General features: G+C 50.8%; 1 protein-coding gene across 1 annotated transcript in view; it reads left to right on the forward strand.

Annotated features, from left to right (window-relative positions):
* Positions 1 to 22,894, forward strand: part of mark4 (microtubule affinity regulating kinase 4) — a 134,891-nt gene that overhangs the window by 38,662 nt on the left and 73,335 nt on the right. The window contains exons 2-3 of the mRNA XM_038785999.1: positions 11,453 to 11,650; positions 21,473 to 21,526. Of these exons, the coding sequence (XP_038641927.1) occupies positions 11,453 to 11,650; positions 21,473 to 21,526 (252 nt within the window). The remainder of the gene's footprint in view (positions 1 to 11,452; positions 11,651 to 21,472; positions 21,527 to 22,894) is intronic.

Below are 22,894 nucleotides of genomic sequence, written 5' to 3' on the forward strand. Positions count from 1 at the left end.
GGAGGAGTAGGCCCAGGGTCAGAGGGCGTGGAGGGGCTGTGAAGCTCACCCGTGGAGTCACTCCCACATTTTGTTCACGAGGGCTTCCATTGATACAGGGAGGCGGCAGAGCGGAGGTTTTGTCACTAGTAACTCGGAGAGCCCAGGGTTCGAATCCCCCCCCCCCCCCCCCCCCCCCCCCAGCTGATGGTGAAATATGTACATGAGTAAAATATCTGCAATTAAAACTCGAATGGTGACCATCCGTCAGAAACATCCATCTGGTTCCCTCCTTTAGGGAGGGAAATCTACCGTCCTTACCCAGTCTCGCCCTTTTTGGGTGGCACAGTGGTTAGCACTGCCGCTTTGCAGCGCCAGGGTCCCGGGTTCGATTCCGGCCTCGGGTGACTGTCTGTGCGGAGTCTGCACGTCCTCCCCGTGTCTGCGTGGGGTTTCCTCCGGGGGCTCCGGTTTCCTCCCACAGTCCAAAGACGTGCCGGTCAGGTGGATTGGCCATGCTAAATTGCCCGTAGTGTCCAAAGGGGGTTTATTGAGTTACGGGGATAGGGTGGGCGAGTGGGCCTAGGTAGGGAGTGCCGGAGCAAACCCGATGGGCTGAATGGCCTCCTTCTGCACTGTAGGGATTCTGTATTTGTATAAAGTGCCTCCTCGCATCCCTAGGATAATCCAAAATTCCATCTTGTGAGGCTAAAACAATTATTTACTAAGTGGTTTTGCAGTTGTCTCATAATTGAACAGATGGGGCAGCACGGTGGCACAGTGGGTTAGCACTAATTAGGGTTAGGGTTAATAGGCGCCCGAGGTCCCAGGTTCGATCCCGGCTCTGGGTCACTGTCCGTGTGGAGTTTGCACATTCTCCCCATGTCTGAGTGGGTTTCACCCCCACAGCCCAAAAGATGTGCAGGGTAGGTGGATTGGCCGCGCTAAATTGCCCCAAAATTGGAAAAAATACATTGGGTACTCTCAATTTAAAAACAAAATAGTTGAACAGACAGATAGTTCAAGGTGTCGCCCATGGTTCACTGGGCCACTCCTGCCTCTCGGTCTCAAGGTCATGAGTTCGAGACCCACGCCTGATGCCTCTGGTGCGACGCTGCGCTGTCGGGAGGAGCTGCGCTGTTGGAGGCGCTGTGGCGGGAAACCGAGGTTCCATCTGCCGCCTTGTGCGGATAGAGAAGATACCACGGCCGCCAATCGCTGAAGGCGGTGTTCGCATAGCAAAGCAACAAGCCCATCTGGGTATAATTACATTGGCGTCTGTGGGATCTTGCTATGCACAAAAAATGGCTGCCGGGTTTCCACCGCTTCCAGTGCCCGCGCTTCAGTGCTACTTCACTAGCTGCCCAAGGGCAGCCTAAGGCCATGAAAGGCGCTAGGCAAATGTAGGCTCTTTTCTTTCACAAACCTGGCGACTTGAGTTGCGCACAGTAAGATCCCACCTAAAGCAGGGAGATAAATGACCAATTCGCCCGGCCTTGGCCAGGAGTAGGATGTTGGCCAGGACATTGAAGAGGCTGGAATCTGAGGAGTAGGGAGATTTCGGAGGGCTGTAGGGTGGGAGGAGGTTACACTCGGCGGAGGGTGCTGATCAAAGCATCGGATCTGAGGATCATACGGTTGAGGTGTCAGCTGACCAGCGGTCAATTATGGAACGGGATGGTGTGCGACACAGAAGGGAGGCCATTCAGCCTGTCCTATCTGTGCTGGCCCACTGTAGGAGCGATTCACCCAGTGGCCCCAAGTCAACACTGAGGCAATGGGGTCGGTCAGAGGAATTCCTGGAGCGTTGGCCATTTTGTTCGACAGCGGAGAATGTCTGCGGGGGGGGGGGGACAGAGTCCTGGGTGTAGCGTAGAGACGGGGAGAATAAGTCCCCACTGTGGCTAGCTTGTGGAATTCTGAGGGAGAGAGGGAGGCGGGGAGAGAGTGATGGAGGGAGAGAGTGATGGGAGGAATGGAGAAAAGAAGAGGGAGAGAAAGTGAAAGGGAGAGAGAGAGAAAATGAGAGAGAGAGAGAGAGGGGGAGAAAGGGAGATGGGGAGAGAGAGAAAGGGGGAGAGGCAGAGAGAGAAAAGAAAGAGGGGGGAGGAAAGGGAGAGAGGGGGGAGGAAAGGGAGAGAGGGGGGAGGAAAGGGAGAGAGGGGGGAGGAAAGGGAGAGAGGGGGAGGAAAGGGAGAGAGGGGGAGGAAAGGGAGAGGGGGGAGGAAAGGGAGAGGGGGGGAGGAAAGGGAGAGGGGGGAGGAAAGGGAGAGGGGGGAGGAAAGGGAGAGGGGAAGGGGGGAAAGGGAGAGGGGAAGGGGGGAAAGGGAGGGAGGGGGAGGAAAGGGAGAGAGGGGGGAGGAAAGGGAGAGAGGGGGGAGGAAAGGGAGAGAGGGGAAGGGGGGAAAGGGAGAGGGGAAGGGGAGGAAAGGGAGAGGGGAAGGGGGGAAAGGGAGAGGGGAAGGGGAGGAAAGGGAGAGGGGAAGGGGAGGAAAGGGAGAGGGGAAGGGGAGGAAAGGGAGGGAGGGGGAGGAAAGGGAGAGAGGGGGGAGGAAAGGGAGAGAGGGGGGAGGAAAGGGAGAGAGGGGAAGGGGGGAAAGGGAGAGGGGAAGGGGGGAAAGGGAGAGGGGAAGGAGAGGAAAGGGAGAGGGGAAGGGGGAAAGGGAGAGGGGAAGGGGAGGAAAGGGAGAGGGGAAGGGGAGGAAAGGGAGAGGGGAAGGGGAGGAAAGGGAGAGGGGAAGGGGAGGAAAGGGAGAGGGGAAGGGGGGGAAGGGAGAGAGGGGGGAGGAAAGGGAGGGGGGGGAGGAAAGGGAGAGAGGGGGAGGAAAGGGAGAGAGGGGGGAGGAAAGGGAGAGGGGAAGGGGGGAAAGGGAGGGAGGGAGAGAGGGGGAGGAGAAAGGAGAGGGGAAGGGGGGAAAGGGAGGGAGGGAGACGGGGGGAGGAGAAGGGGAAAGGGAGGGAGGGAGAGAGGGGGAGGAGAAAGGGAAAGTGGGAGAGAGAAAAAATGGAGGGCGCAGGGGGAGAGAGGGGGAGAGGAGCAGAGAGAGAGAGGGAGGGAAAGTCAGGGTGAAGAGAAATGGGGAGAGAGCAGAGAGAAAGGGAAAGAGGGAATGAGAGAGAGAGAGAGTGGGGGGAGAGCTAGGGGGAAAAAAGGAAAGAGAGTGGGAGGAGGCGGAGGGAGAGGAAAAGGAGATGGAGGGAGGGAGATGTGTTGTCCGAGCTGTTGCTTGTGCTCCAACTCCCTAATTATATTTCGGAGGCTCGTCTCTCCCATCAGTCTCTGAGTAAGCAGCAAATTATTAAAGCTGTCAGGCTGCACAGCACAGCTCGTGTGATCAATAGTCGGTGCCCTTGCTGGGGCTGGCTGGACGATCTGATTCCAGTCTGGAATGTCCTTACCAGCAACAGGAGCCTGGCAGTCAGGCACCAATGTTAGCAGGCGAGTGGGACGTCATTGGCTCTGTCACATTAAATAAAACATGGATATAATATCTGTCTCTGACTTTGGAATCGCAGCCAAGTGCCTGATATTTGAATGCTACATCCAGCAGCCGCTCTGCCCTGCGAACTTGCATTTATGTAGCGCCTGTCGCATGTCGGAATGTTGTTGACGGGCCGGGTTCACAAGATCAGGTTGTGTCCATGTGGTTAATGTATTACTGCGACCATTCACCATTGTGTTACATTACATTACATTGTATTATGCTGGTGCCCTTGTGGGCTCCGCCCCCCGGGGGAGGTATATCGATCTGCAGCCCTGTAGGCGGCACTCAGTACAGAGCAGTCGCAGGCAGGGACAGTTCCAGCTGATTAAAACCACTGCTCACTTCAACTCTCCGTCACGAGTGAATTGATGGTCACATCAGCCCACTGATGGGTTAAGGGTCCGGGGTGGAGGGGGCGGGGGGGGGGGGGGGGGTGGCAGCGAGCCCTCTGCACCAATGGCAGCTCACACCCCCAGGTACCGTAATACCCCTAGTCGTACTACCACACTTACAAAACTAACTAACAGGGTCAGGCAGGCTTTGTGAAGTGTTGTGGAACACAAGTCAGCCCGAGGGGGAAGGAGCGTTTGGTCCATTAGAATCGGAGGGATTGTCGGCCACAGGGGACATTGCAGAGCAAGGATGTAGCCGGCTTTGCGTTTTACGGGGCCAAACAATGTCTCCGGAACAGCCTCGGTGCGAAGCGTCTGAGGCTTGCTTTTTCCCTACGTTCCAAGGTTCGTGCGATTCCGATCGTCTTTCCAGGTTAAACTGGCTGCACCGACCTGACGTGAGCTGCCTCGAATAGTGATGATGTCGGGGCGACCAGATCACCGAGTTTAACATGTTGGAGGTTCCGGAAGGCAGCTAAAAGAAAGAACATTGCATTTATGTAGCACCCTTCATGACCCCAAGGCTTATATCAATGCCGCACAGCTAATGACGCACTTTTTAACCTGTAGACAGTATTGGTAAAGAGAAATGTAGACCCACGACAGACAGAGACAGGGGAATGCATAATAAGGGACAAAGAAACGGCTGAACAATTGAATACATACTTTGGTTCTGTCTTCACAAATGAGGACACAAATCAGATCCCAGAAATGTTGGAGAATGAAAGGTTTAGTGAGAGGGAAGAACTGAGGGAGATCAACATCAGTAGAGAAATGGTGCTGGGAAAACTGATGGGATTGAAGGAGGATAAATCCCCAGGGCCTGAGAATCTGCATCCCAGAGTGCTTAAGGAGGTGGCTCTGGAAATAGTGGATGCATTGGTGGTCATCTTCCGGGATTGTATAGACTCTGGAACTGTCCCTGTAGATTGGAGGGTAGCTCACGTCACTCCGATATTCAAAAAGGGAGGTAGAGAGAAAGCAGGGAATTATAGACCAGTGAGCCTAACATGGGTAGTGGGGAAAATGCTTGAATCCATTATCAAGGACGTTATCGCGGAACATTTAGAAAGCAGTGGCAGGATCAGTCAGAGTCAGCATGGATTTATGAAGGGAAAATCATGCTTGACAAATCTGCTGGAATTCTTTGAAGAGGTAACCAGTACAGTCGACAAGGGGGAGCCAGTCGATGTGGTGTATTTGGACTTTAATGAAATGAAATGGAAATCGCTTATTGTCACAAGTAGACTTCAAATGAAGTTACTGTGAAAAGCCCCTAGTCGCCACATTACGGCACCTGTTCGGGGAGGCTGGTACGGGAATTGAACCGTGCTGCTGGCCTGCCTTGGTCTGCTTTCAAAGCCAGTGATTTAGCCCTGTGCTAAACCAGCCCTGTTTGACAAAGAGATTATCGCGCAAAATTAAAGCACATGGGATTGGGGGAAATGTATTGAGGTGGATAGAAAACTGGTTGGCAGAGAGGAAACAAAGAATAGGAATTAACAAATTGGCAGGCAGTAACTAGTAGGGTACGACAGGGATCGGTGCTGGGACCCCAGCTATTCACAATATATATTAATGATTTGGATGAGGGAACAAAATGTAACATCTCAAAGTTTGCAGATGATACCAAATTAGGTGGGAGGGTGAATTGTGACGAGGATGCAGGGATCCTACAGCATGATGTGGACAGGTTGGGCGAGTGGGCAAATCAATGGCAGATGCAGGATAATTTGGATAAGTGTGAGGCAGGGATGTGTTGCTGCAATTATGCAGGGCCTTGGTGAGGCCACACTTGGAGTACTGTGCGCAGTTTTGGTCTCCTTCTCTGAGGAAGGATGTTCTTCCTCTCGAGGGAGTGCAGCAAAGGTTTACCAAGCTGATTCCAGGGATGGCGGGACTGTCATATGAGGAGGGATTGACCAGGTTGGGATTGTTCTCGCTGGAGTTCAGAAAAATGAGGGGGGATCTCATAGAGACTTATAAATTTCTAACAGGACTGGACAAAATTCTAACAGGACTAGCCAGGGTAGATGTTCCCGTTGGTGGGTGTGTCCAGAACCAGGGGTCACAGTCTGAGGATTCAGGGTAAACCATTTTGCACAGAGATAAGGAGACATTTCTTCACCCAAAGAGTGGTGAGCCTGTGGAATTCATTACCCCAGGAAGTAGTTGATGCTAAAACTTTGAAAATATTCAAGAGGTGGCTGGATATAGCACTTGGGGAGAATGGGATCAAAGGCTATGGGGAGAAAGCAGGATTAGGCTATTGAGTTGGATGATCAGCCATGATCGCGATGAATGGCAGAGCAGGCTCGAAGGGCCAAAAGGCCTCCTCCTGCTCCTATTTTCTATGTATCTATGTATTTATGTATCTATGTATATATGTATCTATGTATTTATGTATCTATGTAATGTAGCTAGTGGTTGCCAATTGTAATTAAATGTATTCCTGGAGATTTCACCACATGAATTGTCTCTCCCCGCCCCCCTCCCCCCACACACACCCCAGCTATTGACCAACAGATCCATTCCTTGCGACATGGAAGCCTAGAAAATAGGCCCTTCAAGCCTGCTCCACCATTCACTTTTTTTTAAAAAAAATTTAGAGTACCCAATTCACTTTTTTCCAATTAAGGGGCAATTTAGCCTGGCCAATCCACCTACTCTGCACATCTTTGGGTTGTGGGGGCGAAACCCACGCAGACACGGGGAGAACGTGCAAACTCCACACGGACAGTGACCCAGAGCCGGGGTCAAACCTGCGACCTCAGCGCCGTGAGGCAGCTGTGCTAACCATTGCGCCACCATGCTGCCCTCCGCCATTCACTTTGATCATGGCTGATCATCCATCTCTGTAACCTGTACCATCCCCCCCCCCCCTACCCCCGCATATCCTTTGACCCCTTTAGCTCCATGTGCTGTACCGAACTCCTCCTTGAAAACATACCATGTTTTGGCCTCAACTGCTTCCTGTGGTAGCGAATTCCACAGATTCACCACTCTCTGGGTGAAGAAATTTCTCCTCATCTCATTCCTAAATGGTCTACCTCGCATCCTCAGACTGGTGGTGAGATGGTGCGGGGACGAAGAGGAAATTTGGGTTAAGGTGGAGGGGGGTTCGCGTTAGGGGGTCGGCATTGCGGAGGCTGGTGACGGCACCACTCCTGTTATCCCCAGGGAAATACTCGGGCAATCTGGTGGTGGCAGCGACTCTGAAGATTTGGAGGCAGTTTCGGCAACATTTTGAGTCGGTGCCAATCTGTGCAAATCACCGATTTGAACCGGTTAGAGGTTCCGGGGCTGGGAGGACAAGGGGATGGTAGGAATAAGGGGTTTGTTTCTGGAGGGGAGATTCGCCAGTTTGGAGGAGTTGACGGAGAAGGTTGGGATCCCGCGAACTGAGACTTTCCGGTAAATGCAGGTGCGGGATATGGCAAAGAAGCCCTTTCCGACGTTCCCGATGATGCCGTCCTCCTCGTTATTAGAGGGAGTGCCGTCGGTGGCGGACATGGAGGGAGAGCGGGGAAGGGGTCACCTCTGGGACTTACGGGAAGATTCTGGAGGAAGATATGGTACCGCTGGGGGGGATTAAGGCTAAGTGGGGGGGAGGAGTTGGGGATGGCGCTGGAGGAGGGGGGGGTGAGGTGTGAAGTGTTGCACAGGGTGCACGTCACGACTTTGTGTGCGAGATTCGAATTCATTCAATTCAAGGTGGTGCGCAGGGCACATCTAACGAGGTTGAGGATGCGCCTGTTTTTTTGAGGAAGTGGAGGATGAGTGTAAGCGGTGAGGGCAGGGACCAGCCATTCCTGTTCATATCTTCACCTGGGGGGGGGGGGGGGGGGGGGGGGGCAGTTTTGCGGCTCATCCTTCAGCACCACGTCGCCAATCTCCTGGGGGGCCATATTTGGGGTGTCGGATCTGCCCGAGGTGTGCAGACGAGGGCAGAGGTGGATGTCTCAGCCTTCGACTCATTGATTGCTTGCAGGCGGGTCCTGTTGGGGTGGAGGTCAGTTTCTCCGGCCTCTGCTTCAGTATGGCTGTGGGGGGGGGGCTTAGTGGAATTCCTTGAGAAGTTCACTTTGAGAAGGGTGATGGAGGGGTTCGTTAAGAGATGGCGTCCGTTCATTCTGGGTTTCAAAGAGTTAGTCATCATCAGCTGCTTGGGATGGGAGTGGAGGGGGGTTGATGGGAGTAGAGTTTTGAGGGGTGGGGGGGGGATGTTGTGGGGTGGTTCCTTGTGTCCTCGTTCTGTTGGGGGATGGGGTGTGCTTTCTTTTTTTATGTACAAAATGTTAAAAACTCAACAAAAAATATTGCCCGAAATTTTCTTTTTGCCCAAATCCATTTCTGTACTAATCCTAATTTCCTTCAGCTCCACACTGCAACTGGTGCTTCTCAGAAACTCCTAAACATTATTCATGTCTCCCTTGGTGAAGACAAAAGCAAAATACGAATTTAGTTCCTCAGCCATTTCTTTCTTCCCTGTTCTGAATTCCACCCCCTTCTGACTGTAAAGGACCTACATTTGTTTTTCTCAATCTTTGTCTCTTTACATGCCTGTAGAAACTTTTACAGTCAGTTTTATGTTTCCCGCAAGCTTACTTACAAATTGTATTTTCCCCGTAATCAATTCCTTGGTCTGCCTTTGCTGAATTTTAAACTGTTCCCAATTCTCAGGTCTATTGCTTTTTCTTGCTAATTTGTTCGCCTCTTCTTTGAATCTAATACTATCTCTAATTTTCCCTTTGGTCACAGTTCCTTTCTCCTCTTGCGCCAAATAGGAATGAACAACTTTTGGAGTTCACCTATTCGTTCCTTGAATGCCTCCTATTGCCTGTCCACTGTCCTTCCTTTCAGTAATGTTTCCCAGTCCGTCATAGCCAACTCTTGCCTCATACCATCATAGTTACCTTTATTGAGGTCCAGGGCCATAGTCTCAGAATCAATTAACTCACTGTTCACCTTGATGAAGAATTCTACCATATTATGGTCACTCATCCCCAAGGGACCTCAAACAACTAGATTACTAATGATTCCTTTCTCATTACACAGTACCCACCTAGGATGGTCTGTTCTCTCGTTGGCTCCTCAATACATTGGTCCAGAAAATCATCCTGTATACACTTCAGGGATTCCACCTCTACAGTATTGTTACTAATTTGATTTGCCCAATCTGAACGCAGATTCGCAATGCCATTTGCAACATCGCCACCACAGTTTGAGGATCTATATACAACCTCTACTAACATCTTTTGCCCCTTAGTGTTTGTCCGCTCTACCCATACAGATTCCACATCATTGAAGCCAATATCCTTCCTCACTATTGTGTTAATTTCCTCTTTAACCAGCGCTGCAACCCCACAGCCTTTCCCTTTTTGTCTGTCCTTCCGAAATATTGGATTTTCAGTTCCCATCCCTGGTCACATGCAGATTCTGCGTCTGGGCAGAGGGATCTGTGTGCCTTTGTTCATGAATCACTGAAAGTCGGTGTGCAGGTACAGCATACAATTAAAAAGACAAATGAATGTTCATGTTTATTGCAAAAGGACTGGAGTATAAAAGTAGAGAAGTGTTGTTGCAATTGTATAGAACAAAGAACAAAGAAAAGTACAGCACAGGAACAGGCCCTTCGGCCCTCCAAGCCTGCCACGACCATGCTGCCCGTCTAAACTAAAATATTCTACGCTTCCTGAGTCCGTATCCCTCTATTCCCATCCTATTCATGTATTTGTCAAGATGCCCCTTAAATGTCACTATCGTCCCTGCTTCCACCACCACCTCCGGCAGCGAGTTCCAGGCACCCACTACCCTCTGTACATCTCCTCTAAACCTTGCCCCTCGCACCTTAAACCTAAGCCCCCTAGTAATTGACCCCTCTACCCTGGGAAAAAGTCTCTGACTATCCACTCTGTCTATGCCCCTCAGAATTGTGTAGACCTCTATCAGGTCACCCCTCAACCTTCGTTCCACTGAGAACAAACCGAGTTTATTCAACCTCTCCTCATAGCTAATGCCCTCCATGCCAGGCAACATCCTGGCAAATCTCTTCTGCACCCTCTCTAAAGCCTCCACATCCTTCTGGTAGTGTGATGACGAGGATTGAACACTATACTCCAAGTGTGGCCTAACTAAGGTTCTATACAGCTGCAATATGACTTACCAATTCTTATACTCAATGCCCCGGCCAATGAAGGCAAGCATGCCGTATGCCTTCTTGACTACCTTCTCCACCTGTGTTGCCCCTTTCAGTGACCTGTGGACCTGTACACCTAGATCTCTCTGACTGTCAATACTCTTGAGTAGTGTTCTTATAACTTTTTTTCCGGGGACCTGTTTTTACCAACCGGCCGACCTTCGCGACCCAACCCAGCCGACCTTCGCGACCCACGCCGGCCGACCATTGGGACCCACGCCGGCCGACCATTGGGACCCACGCCGGCCGACCTTTGCGACCCACGCCGGCCGACCTGTGTGACCCGCCATTTTCTCTTACCTTGTTTGCTGCTGACAAAAATGGAGGAAATGGTTTTGGGTCCCTTTGGCCCTCGGACACGCTCCTCCAATGGAACCTGTTGGATGAAGGTGAAGCCTTCCGGTGTCGGAAAGTATGGAGTCTCCATCTGTCCAAAGTTCTGCATTTTTCTCCTGTAAAATTCTATCAAATAACCCCCCCCCCCCCCCCCCCCCCCCGAACTTGTAAAAACAAATAAAAAATAAAATGAGTAAAATAAATGAAAAAAATGAATAAACCCCCCCCAAACTTGTAAAGAAAATGAATTAAACTCCCCAGAACTTGTAAAAAAATAAAATGAATAAAATAAATGAAAAAAATAAAAATTAAATTAATAAAATAAATGAATAAAAACCACGACAGAACTTGTAAAACAAAAAGCTGCAACCGTTTTAAAAAAAATAGCGGCCGCACTGCGCATGCGTGCCCGATTATCGATGCGCAATGTGGCCAAATTTTACATGTTCGCAGAAGGCACATGCGTGCCGATCATCGTGCGCGCATGCGGCCTAATTTTTTTTTCAACATGTTCGTGGCCACTTGCAGCCAGAGTTATGAAAAGTCGGCTGCTGCGCGGGGATTTGCGCGATCAGGAGCACCGCGGACAAGAGGTCCGCGACCCTCCCGACACACGCCCGCGACCCACCCGCGGGTCACGCCCCCGACTTTGAAGAACACATGTCTTGAGGGTTCTACCATTCACTGTATATTCCCTACCTGTATTAGACCTTCCAAAATGCATTACATTTGTCCGGATTAAACTCCATCTGCCGTCTCTTCGCCCAAGTCTCCAAGTGATCTAAATCCTGCTGTATCCTCTGTCAGTCCTCATCGCTATCCGGAATTCCACCAACCTTTGTGTCGTCCACAAACTTACTAATCAGAGTGTTGGTGAGACCACATCGCAGTATTGTGTCCAGTTTTGGTCTCCTTATTTGAGGAAGAATGTAGGTTGGAAGGTTTTGCTTTGTTACATGGACGTTGTTGTTTGACCTGGGGTGTCCTGTCTTGAGACACTGTGTAGGCGGTTGTGGATCTAACCGGTCACTAATTGCCTGTCACCCCTTTTGTCTCCTCAGCATTCCTCACACATGGAGAACCGCTCGGAGAGAGGCTCCACATGGTCGAGCCGGTCCCTGGGGGCGCGCTGCCGAAATTCCATCGCCTCTTGCACCGACGAGCAGCCCCACATCGGGAATTACCGGCTGCTGAGGACCATCGGGAAAGGAAACTTCGCCAAAGTCAAGTTGGCGAGGCACATCCTGACCAGCCGGGAGGTGAGGAAATCTGGGGCCTGAGGCCTACGGTGTTTCAGATTGGCGCTGGAGCGGGTGGGGTCCTGCTCTCTCACTCACTCTCACACCCACTCACTCTCACACACACATTCACACTCTCTTTCTCATACTCTCTCTCTTTTCTCTGCTTCCCCATTTGCTCCATCCTTTCCTCTCTCTCTCCCCATCCCCTTCTCTCTTTCCTTTCCTCATCTCTCTTTTTCTCTCTCTCTCTCTCTCTCTCCCCTTTCCCCTCTCTCCCCCTTCTCCTCTCTCTCTTCCCCTTTCTCGTTCTCTCTCTCCCCCCTTCTCTCTCTCTCTCGCCACCCTTTCTCCCTCTCTCTCTTCCCTTTTCTCCCTCTATCTCTCTCTCTCTCTCTCTCTCTCTCTCTCTCTCTCTCTCTCTCTCCCCCCTTTTCTCTCTCTTTCCCCTTTCTCCCTTCTCTCTCTCCCCCCTTTCTCTCTCTCCTCCCCTTTCTCTCTCCCCCCCTTTCTTTCTCTCTCTCTCTCCCCTTTCTCTCTCTCTCTCTTCCCCCCCTTTCTCTCTCTCTCTCTCTCTGCCCCCCTGTCTCCATCTCTCTCCCCTTCCCCTTCCTTCTCTCCCCTGCCTGCCCTTCCTCCCTGCATCTCTGCAATGCCCCCCTTTCTCTCTCTTCCACCTCTCTTTCACTCGTTCCTTTCCTTCCTCTTTTTTTCTCTTTCCTCCCCTTCTCTCTCTGTCCACCCTGTTCCAAGCTATCGCTCCATCTCGCATCTCCGCAATATCTTCCCTGCAGACACCAAGGCTGGAATAGCCTTTCTGGTTCCAGCCCAACACTTTCCCGGGATCTTACTTGCTTTTCCTTCAGTCTCCCCTTTCACCGACCAAAGGCTTCAAAATTCAAAACTGGGCCTCGACTGGAATGACTTCACCTTTTTTGAGGGTTTCCAGAGAACGCCTGAGGCTGGGTGGTGGGGGTGGAGCAGGAGAAAGATCTATTTGCTCATTGCCCTCAGCAGAAAGTTGACTCTCCTAATTGTCAGGATGTGGTTCTCGCCGGGCAGGGCCCAGCATTTGGGCCTCACGGTAGCATGGTGGTTAGCATAAATGCTTCACAGCTCCAGGGTCCCAGGTTCGATTCCCGGCTGGGTCACTGTCTGTGCGGAGTCTGCACGTCCTCCCCGTGTCTGCGTGGGTTTCCTCCGGGTGCTCCGGTTTCCTCCCACAGTCCAAAGATGTGCGGGTTAGGTGGATTGGCCATGATAAATTGCCCGTAGTGTCCTAAAAAAAAGTAAGGTTAAGGGGGGGGGGGGTTGTTGGGGTTACGGGTATAGGGTGGATACGTTGGTTTGAGTGGGGTGATCATGGCTCGGCACAACATCGAGGGCCGAAGGGCCTGTTCTGTGCTGTACTGTTCTATGTTCTATGTTCTATTTGTTGCCCGTCCCTAATTGCCCTCGAACTGAGTGTCTCGCTCGGCCATTTCAGAGGGTCAATTGAGTCAACCCCATTGCTGTGGTGTCTGGAGTCACGTGTAGGCCAGACTGGGTAAGGGCAGCAGATTTCCTTTCCTAAAGGGGACATAAGTGAACCAGATGGTTTTTTTTTACAACAATCGATGATCACAGTCGCCATTACTGAGACCAGATTTTATTCATTGAATTTAAATTCCATCAGCTGCCATGGTGCGAATTCAAACCCGTGTCGTCCACAGAACGTTAGCCTGGGGCCCTCTGGATTTTTCTTAGGGAAGAGTGACCATAATATGTATATATTTTTATATTCTGTTTGAAAGTGAGGCCTTTCAACCTGAAGTCAGGATGTTACAAGGGAAATTATGAAGATGTAAGGAGCAAGTTGACTGAGGTGAACTGAGAAAATACATGACGACATGAAAAGGTATCACCGTACAAAGGCAATAGATTTTTTTAAATATAAATTTAGATTACCCAATTATTTTTTCCAATTAAGGGGCAATTTTAGCGTGGCCAATCCACCTACTCTGCACATTTTTGGGTTGTGGGGGCGAAACCCACGCAGACACGGGGAGAATGTGCAAACTCCACACGGACAGTGACCCAGAACCGGGATCGAACCTGGGACCTCAGCGCCGTGAGGCGGTTGTGCTAACCACTAGGCCACCTTGCTGCCCACAAAGGCAATAGATAATCTTTAAAGAACTATTGGATGGTTTACAGCAACAATACAATTCTTCAAGCTACACAAACCCAAAAAGACAAGTTAGTCAACCATGGCTAACAAAGCAAGTTAAGGGTTGGATAAGATTAAAAGATGAGGCCAATAAAGTTGTCAATAGATCTGACGATTGGGAGCATCTTAGAAAACAGCAAAGGTGGACCAAGAAACTGATAACGAGAGAATAGAATATCAATGTAAAGTAGCAAAAAACAGAAAAATGCACCGTAAGAGCTTCACTGGGTGTGTAAAGAGGATGTGTTTGGCTAAGACAAATGTAGGTCCTTTACAGGCAGAGTCAGGAGAATTCATGATGGAGGATAAAGAACGGGAAGAGAAGCAAAGTGATTACTTTGTTTCTGTCTTCACTGAGGAAGCTACAAGAAATCTCCCAGAACTTGGAGATCCGAGGGTCTAAGGTCTATGAGGAACTGGAGAAAATCTGTATTAGTTAGAAGATAGCACTGGAGAAAATAGTGGGACTGAAGATTGATAAATCCCCAGGACCTGATGACCTACATCCCAGAGTAGTTGAAAGAGGTTGCAATGGAGATAGTGGATGCATTGGTGGTCATCTTTCAAGATTCTGGAATGGTTCCTGCAGATTGAAAGTTAGCAAATATCACCCCACCATTTAAGAAGGGAAGGCGAGAGAAAACGGGGAACTACACACCTATTAACCTTACGTCAGTAGTAGCGAATTTGCTAGAATCTATTATAAAGGGTGTGATAAATTAATATTTGGATAATAATGGTTTGTTTGGGCACAGTCAACATGGGTTTATGAATGGGAAGTCATATTAGAGAAACTTGTTGGGAGTTTTTGAGGATGTTACGAACAGAATTGATGAAAGGGAGTTGGTGGATGATGTGTACTTAGATTTTCAGAAAGCTTTTGATAGAGTGTTGCTCGTTCTGGGTGAGTGTGCTTAACACTCAATTTGGCTCTGTTTCATTACTTAGCTTTGGAGTCGCCAGGTATCGTTAAGATACCACCACAAGTTTCAAGGTCAAGTTCAAAGCAATAAATCCATACACCAATTAGTAAGTTCAAACATGACACGTTTATTATATTATAATAATCTACTAATCATGCATATAAACTATAAGGCTAGGCTAATCCTACCACTAATAGGCCAAATACCTATCTGGATAAGGGGACTGCCGGATCAGGGAACAACGGCTTCTAGCTTTGTCCTGGGTCCGCAGGCTTCCAGTAGTTATGGACTAAAGGGGTCAGGAGTGTCTATTCCCGTAGCGTGCGTTGTGACTTACTTGTTGGCGGCTGCTGTCCAGACCTCTCCTCCTCAAGGTTCTTCTGCTGCAACGGTGTTCTGCTGGGAGGGCTGGCTGGTCAAGGAGAGGCTGGCAGAGAGAGAGAGAGCTGGGGTCGGGGTCTCTGTCTTATACTCATCTCGGGATATGGCGCCCACCTGGGCGGACCCTCTATACTCTCGCAATCGATTGGGTATCTTCCCAATCGATTGATTTGAATTTCCCAATAACGGGGCAGTTGCTCGATCACTGGGGCGGTTCTTGGGACTTATTGTTTTGGGCTTCTTTGGCACCGAAAAGTCTGGCCTTCCATTTAATGTATCGATTAGTGTTAACTTGTTTCTTTTGTGCCTGGGGATCGCCCGGTATCGCCTCATTAATATGCTAACTGTTTCTTTTCATAGTGTTGTCTGGTTTCGGCAACAGCCAAACTGCAGCAATCCAAATATACAAGCGCTCTGCAAGCTGCTTTCTTTTTACAACATGTCCATTTTCCCTGCATTCCTTGCAATCTTCCATTTTGTGTTTGGGCAGTGGTCACCCCAGGTGGCTACAAGAGTTCCCCACAGGAGATTGATTAGCAAAATTGAGGCACATGGGATAGTAGGCAAAACTGTCATGGTTTAAGGATTGGGTGACAGGCAGAAAACCAGAGAGTAGGGATAAATGGGTCTTTTGTGAAGAGTCCAACACGAGTTTGTGAGTCAAAACAAAACGTAACTTTATTGACACTAATAGTCACACAGCATCAGTAATTTCTCACTGGTCTTTTCTCCAGCTTGTACCTGACTGGCCGCTTCTATTTATACAACAAAAAGGTTAACAATTGCCCCGCCCCCTTGTCAAGAGAGCTCGCATTCCCCAAGACCCATGGGGCAACCAATTGTCCCTACCCAATAGGATCTGTGTAGGCTACGACAGGGTCGTCCTCGCATTGGCAGGTTGCGACTCATGGGGATCAGTACTTGGGGGCCCCCACCTGTTCACAATCTATCGCAATGATTTGGACGTGGGGCCCCAAACACAATATTTCCAAGTTTGCGGATCAGACAAAACTAGGCAGGAATGTGCGTTGTGAGGAAGATGTAAAGCGGCTACAGGGGGATTTGAACAGACTTAAGCGAGCGGGCAAGAACATGGCAGATGGAAAAGAAGGTGGACAAATGTGAGGTAATCCACTTTGGTAGGAGGAGCAGAGTATGATGAGAGATTAGAAAGGGTAGATGCACAAAGGTACCTGGGTGTCCTTGTCTGTAAGTCACTAAAGGTAAACATGCAGGTGCAGCAAACTAATAGGAAGGCTAATTAGGAAGGTATGTTGGCCTTTGTCGCAAAAGGAGTAGGGAAATCTTTCTGCGATTGTATAGAAGCTTGGTTAGACCGCATTGGAAGCATTCTGTGCAGTTTTGTCCCCTTATGCCTGAGAGGGCGTCCACTTTAGCTTCCACTCGAAAGACATTAAAGAAGCCATCCCCTATGGATCAGCCCTCCGTATACACAGGATCTGCTCAGACGAGGAGGAGCGTAACAGACATCTACAGATGCTGAAAGATGTCCTCAAATGAACGGGATATGGCGCTCGACTGATCGATCGACAGTTTCAATGAGCCACAGCAAAAAAAAACCACACCGACCTCCTCGGAAGACAAACACGGGACACAACTGACGGAGTACCCTTCGTCGTCCAGTACTTCCCCAGAGAGGAGAAACTACGGCATCTTCTTCGCAGCCTTCAACGCGTCATCGATGAAGATGAACATCTTGCCAAGGTCCTCCCCACTCCTCCCCACACCCCCACTACAGGGGCCGGTTTAGCATACTGGGCTAAATAGCTGGCTTGTAAGCTGGCAGAACAAGAGAGCAGCGCGGGTTCAATTCCCGTTCCAGCCTCCCCGAACAGACGCCGGAATGTGGCAACTAGGGGCTTTTCACAGTAACTTCATTGAAGCCTACTTGTGATAATAAGCGATTATTATTATTATTACCTGCCTTCAAACAACCGCGCAACCTGAAACAAACCATTGTTTGCAGCAAACTACCCTTCCTTCAGAATAGCGACCACGACACCAGACAACCCTGCCATGGCAATCTCTGCAAGGCGTGCCAGATCATCGACATGGGTACCACCATTACACGTGAGAATACTGCCCGCCAGGTACGTGGTACATCCTCGTGCGACTCAGCCAAAGTTGTCTACCTCACACGCTGCAGGATAGGATGTCCCGAAGCGTGGTACATTGGCGAGACCATGCAGCCGCTGGGACAACGGATGAAAGGACATCGCCCGACAATCGCCAGGCAGGAATGTTCCCTTCCAGTCGGGGAACACATCAGCAGTCAAGGGCATTCAGCCTCTGATCTCCGGGTAAGCGTTCTCCAAGGCAGCCTTCAGGACGCGCGACAACGCAAAATCGCCGAGCAGAAACTTATAGCCAAGTTCCGCACACATGAGTGCGGCCTCAACCGGGACCTGGGATTCATGTCGCATTACATTCACCCCCCCCACCATCTGGCCTGGGCTTGCGAAATCCTACCAATTGTCCTGGCTTGAGACAATTCACACCTCTTTAACCTGGGGTTACCCCCATCTCTGAATATGTAAAGACTTGATTACCTGTAAATGCTTGAATTCAAAGCATTGTCTTGCATCTTTGACTTTATCTACATATATGTTTCTGGAACATACCTCTTCATTCACCCGAGGAAGGAGCAGTGCTCCAAAAGCTAGTGATTTGAAACCTATGGGACTTTAACCTGGTGTTGTAAGACTTCTGCCTGAGAGGGACTGAAATAAATGACCACCAGACTTGTTCTGGGGACAGCAGGACTGTCTTGGGTAGAGAGGATAGAGGAAACTGAGCCTGTGTTCGCTAAGAGTTTCGAAGAATTAGGTGGTTTTATTGAAACCAACAAAGTATTTAAAGGGATAGACAGGGTAGAATATTATGGGCCAGGGATTAGAGAACCCCAAAGTGTATCATGGAGTTCACCTGACCCACAACTTTCACTAGATTGTGGTATGGGGAGCACACGGCCCACTCTACAGGTGTGGTAGAGCAGAAATGGAAAAGTATTTTTTAAAGCAAAACAGTGTTTATTCTATGAACTCAAGTTAAAACATACAGTGAACATCTTAGCAACCATCAATTCAAATACAAGCCCCAAAGAATACAACACTAAGTAATCCTTTAAGCTTTCCTTTTAACATCCATAAGACTTAAAACACCTTTTACCAGAAGCAAATTAGGTTTACATTCACTACTGAGAACATTTATAATTCTGAATTCACCAAATAATCAAGAGATAGTCTTTTCACGGCAGAGAGAACAGCAGTGCACCTGCTCTGTCTGGCTTCAGCTCCAACACTGAAAACGAAACTAAAACACACCTTGCAGCAAACGGCCTAAAATGAAAGTAAAAAGCTGACAAACAGTCCAGCTCCACCCACTCTCTGACATCACTGCAGTAGTAAACACCCATTTCTTAAAGGTACTCTCACTACAGATATTTATATACACACCCATTTAAAAAAAAAAAAATTTAGAATGCCCAGTTATTTTTTTCCAATTAAGGGGCAATTTAGCATGGCCAATCCACCTACCCTGCACATTTTTGGCTTGTGGGGGCGAAACCCACGCAGACACTGGGAGAATGTGCAAACTCCACACGGACAGTGACCCAGGACTGGGATTCGAACCCGGGTCCTCAGCGCCGTAGGCAGCAATGCTAACCACTGTGCCACCATGCTGCCCTACACACCCATTTATAACCACCCATTTCTTAAATGTACTCTCACATGACAAGAGGCACATAAGATGTTTCCCCTGGTTTGGAGTCTAGAACCAGGGGGAACAATTTCAAAATAAGGAGGAAGCCATTCCGGACCGTGATGAGGAAAATATTTTTTTATTCAGGGGATTGTGAATCTTTGGAATTCTCGATCCCCGAGTCCCTTGGAAGCTCAGTCATGGAGTATGTTGAGGTTGACAGATTTTTAAATGCCGATGACATAAATGGTTGTAGATTTCCTGAGGGAAAAGGCATTAATGTGGATGAACAGCCATTGCTTGTACCGAATGGCAGAGCAGGCTCGATGAGCTGAATAGAGTCATAGAGCCATGGATGTTTACAGCATGGAATCAGGCCATTCGGCCCAGCTTGTCCATGCCGCCCAGTTTCTATCACTAAGCTAGTCCCACTTGCCCGCATTTGGCTCATATCCCTCTATACCTACCCTGCCCATGTAACTGTTTAACTATTGTAAAAAAATAAATTTAGAGTACCCAATTAATTTTTTCCAATTAAGGGGCAATTTAGCGTGGCCAATCCACCCACACTGCACATCTTTGGGTTGTGGGGGCGAAACCCACGCAGACACGGGGAGAATGTGCAAACTCCACACGGACAGTGACTCAGAGCCGGCATCGAACCTGGGGCATCGAACCTGGGACCTCGGCGCCGTGGGGCAGCAAAGATAACCACTGTGCCACCGTACTGCCTCTCTAACTGTTTTTTAAAGGAAACAATTGTACCCACCTCTACCCCTGCCTCTGGCAGCCCGTTCCAGATCCTCACCACCTTGTGTGAAGAAATTTCCCCTCTGGTCTCTTCTGTGTCTCTCTCTCTCCTCTCCCCTTAAACCTCTGCCCTCTAGTTCTAGACTCCTCTACCTTTGGGAAAAGATGTTGACTATCTCCCTTATCTATGCTCCTCATTATTTTATAGAACTCTATAAGATCACCCCTAAGCCTCCTCCGCTCAAGGGAAAAAAGTCCCAGCTCATCCGGCCTCTCCTTCTAACTCAGACCATCAAGTCCTGGCAGCATCCTCGTAAATCTCTTCTCCACTCTTTCTAGTTTAACAATATCTTTCCGAGAACTGAACACAGTATTCCATGTACGGTCTTACCAACAACTTCAACAATATTCAATATTCCTACCAATAAAACCTACCATGCTGAATGCCTTCTTCACCACCCTGTCCACCTGCGACTCCACCTTCAAGGAGCTATGAACCTGTACTCCTAGATCTCTTTGTTCTGTAACTCTCTCCAACTCCTGACCATTAACTGAGTCAGTCCTGCCCTGATTTGATCTACTAAAATGCATCACCTCACATCTATCCAAATTAAACTCCATCTGTCACTCCCACTGGTCCAATTGGTCTTCTCCTGTCCCCATGTTCCTTTTACCACTCCGCAACCACTCATTCTCCTCGTCTCCAGTGAGTCCAAGCCTATTCTACCTGATCTCTTCTAATAGGACAATCCTCTAATCCCAGGAATTAATCCAGTGAACTTTTGTTGAACTGCGTAAATCCTTCCTTGGGTACTCCAGCTGTGGTCACAACAAAACAAGGCTTCTTTACTCTTCAGCCTTTATACTTTGTGGTGGAATACATTTGATTGCTCCTATACCTGCGTCTTAAGTTTCTGTGATTTGTGTCGGAGGACCCAGATCCCCCCCCCCGAAGGCCGGCCTCGCTGCACTCCCACCATCTTGCGAAGCATTTTCTTGTTTTGAAAAAAAAAATTCTTCTTCTTCATCTTCTCCCCAAAGTGGATGGAGGAAGGAGGTCACGCACTCACCCACCTGAGCTCTATTGATGAGACAGGGTTACACACAAAACCAAAATTGGTTGGGGTCTCGAATGTGCGGCCTGCAAGTGTGGTTAGGGTTAGAGGCAGGTTCAATCAAGTCGTTCGAGAGGCCAATGATTTGAATGGAAACAATGTGCAGGAAACAATGGGGGTGGGGGGGGGGGAGGCTCTAATTCACAATGCTCGTTTGGAGAGCTGGTGCAGACCCGGTGGGCCGAATGGCCTCCTTCTGCACCGTAACAATTTTGTCACTCGTTAGCCAGGAATTCACGATCCAGGAAAGAATGAATGAGAATGAATAGGGGCTGGTTTAGGGCTAAATCGCTGGCTTTGAAAGCAGACCAAAGCAGGCCCAGCAGCACGGTTCAATTCCCGTACCAGCCCCTCCCCAAACAGGCGCCGGAATGTGGCGACTAGGGGCTTTCCACAGTACCTTCATTTGAAGCCTACTCGTGACAATAAGTGATTTTCATTTCAATTAGATTGCAGAGGACGTCATGGTCAGAATCTAAAGGAGGCGATGGGCGCTTGCCAGTTGGCTGGGAAATTGGCAAAAGTCCCGCTCCGCCCCTTTTCGGGCATGCCCACTGCCTTAAGTGGGAAGGGGGTCAGCAGAAAGGCCCCCCCCTCCTCCTGCGTGGGTTTGCTTGTCGCGTTCCCTGCATGGCTCCTTCGTACTGTGTGACCCACCATTCTATTCCCTCATTAATCTCCCTCAGCAGGGATTTGCGTCAAGACCTGTCTAATTTGCGCCTCTTTTTCTATTTTTCTCCAGGTGGCAATAAAAATAATCGACAAAACCCAGCTGAACCCAACCAGTCTACAGAAGGTAGGAGACGGTGTCAGTTAATTAAATATTGTCCCATTGTGGCAAATGGTGGCTAAAGAAGGTGTGTTTAAACCCAAAATGAGGCTCCAGATTTGGTCTCTACGTTGAGACCCCATGAGTGACCCCCTCCCAACTAACCCCAGTGTGTCTGTGTGTGGTGTATGATTGCGCGCCTGGGAGTTAGCGTCTGGATGCCTGATGGCTAAGGATGGGTACTGGGCTTGGTGGTTAGGCCGATGGCCTGGGAGTTGGAGCCAAGGCCAGGGTTGGAGGGCCTGGGTGTTAGAGCAGGGACATGGGCTTGAGTGCTGAAGCCTAGGCCTAGGCCTGGAGGGCGGGAGCCTGGGCCTGGGGAGGTGGGAGCTGGGCCTGGGGAGGTGGGAGCTGGGCCTGGAGGGTGGGAGGTGGGCCTGGAGGGCGAGAGGTGGGTCCCTGGGGAGGTGGGAGCTGGGCCTGGGGAGGTGGGAGCTGGGCCTGGGGAGGTGGGAGCTGGGCCTGGAGGGCGAGAGGTGGGCCTGGGGAGGTGGGAGCTGGGCCTGGGGAGGTGGGAGCTGGGCCTGGAGGGCGAGAGGTGGGCCTGGAGGGCGAGAGGTGGGCCTGGAGGGCGAGAGGTGGGCCTGGGGAGGTGGGAGCTGGGCCTGGGGGTACGGGAGACTGGGCCTGGGGAGGTGGGAGCTGGGCCTGGGGAGGTGGGAGCTGGGCCTGGGGAGGTGGGAGCTGGGCCTGGGGGGGGAGGCGGGAGCTGGGCCTGGGGAGGTGGGAGCTGGGCCTGGGCGTATGGGAGACTGGGCCGGGGGGGGGGAGGCGGGAGCTGGGCCTGGGGAGGTGGGAGTTGGGCCTGGGTGACGGGAGCCTCGGCCTGGATGGCGGGAGCCTGGGCCTGGGGGTACGGGAGCTGGGCCGAGGGGGCCGAAGCCTGGGCCTGGGTGGCGAGTCTGGGGGGCGGGAGCCTGGGCCTGGAGGGGTAGGAGCCTGGGCCTGGGGGGGGCGGGAACCTGGGCCTGGGGGGGGGGGGCGGGAGCCTGGGCCTGGAGGGGTAGGAGCCTGGGCCTGGGGGGGGGGGGCGGGGGGGGGCGGGAGCCTGGGCCTGGAGGGGTAGGAGCCTGGGCCTGGGGGGGGCGGGAACCTGGGCCTGGGGGGGGGGGCGGGAGCCTGGGCCTGGAGGGGCAGGAGCCTGGGCCTGGGGGGGGGGGCGGGGGGGGCGGGAGCCTGGGCCTGGGGGGGGGGGGGGGGGGGGGGGCGGGAGCCTGGGCCTGGAGGGGCGGGAGCCTGGGCCTGGGGGGGGGGAGCCTGGGTCTGGGGGGAGTGGGAACCTGGGCCTGCGGGGGGAGGGGGGGGGGGAGAGACTGTGTCTGGGTTGGGGGAGCC

Source organism: Scyliorhinus canicula, chromosome 27, assembly GCF_902713615.1.
Source record: "Scyliorhinus canicula chromosome 27, sScyCan1.1, whole genome shotgun sequence".
NCBI lineage: Eukaryota > Metazoa > Chordata > Chondrichthyes > Carcharhiniformes > Scyliorhinidae > Scyliorhinus > Scyliorhinus canicula.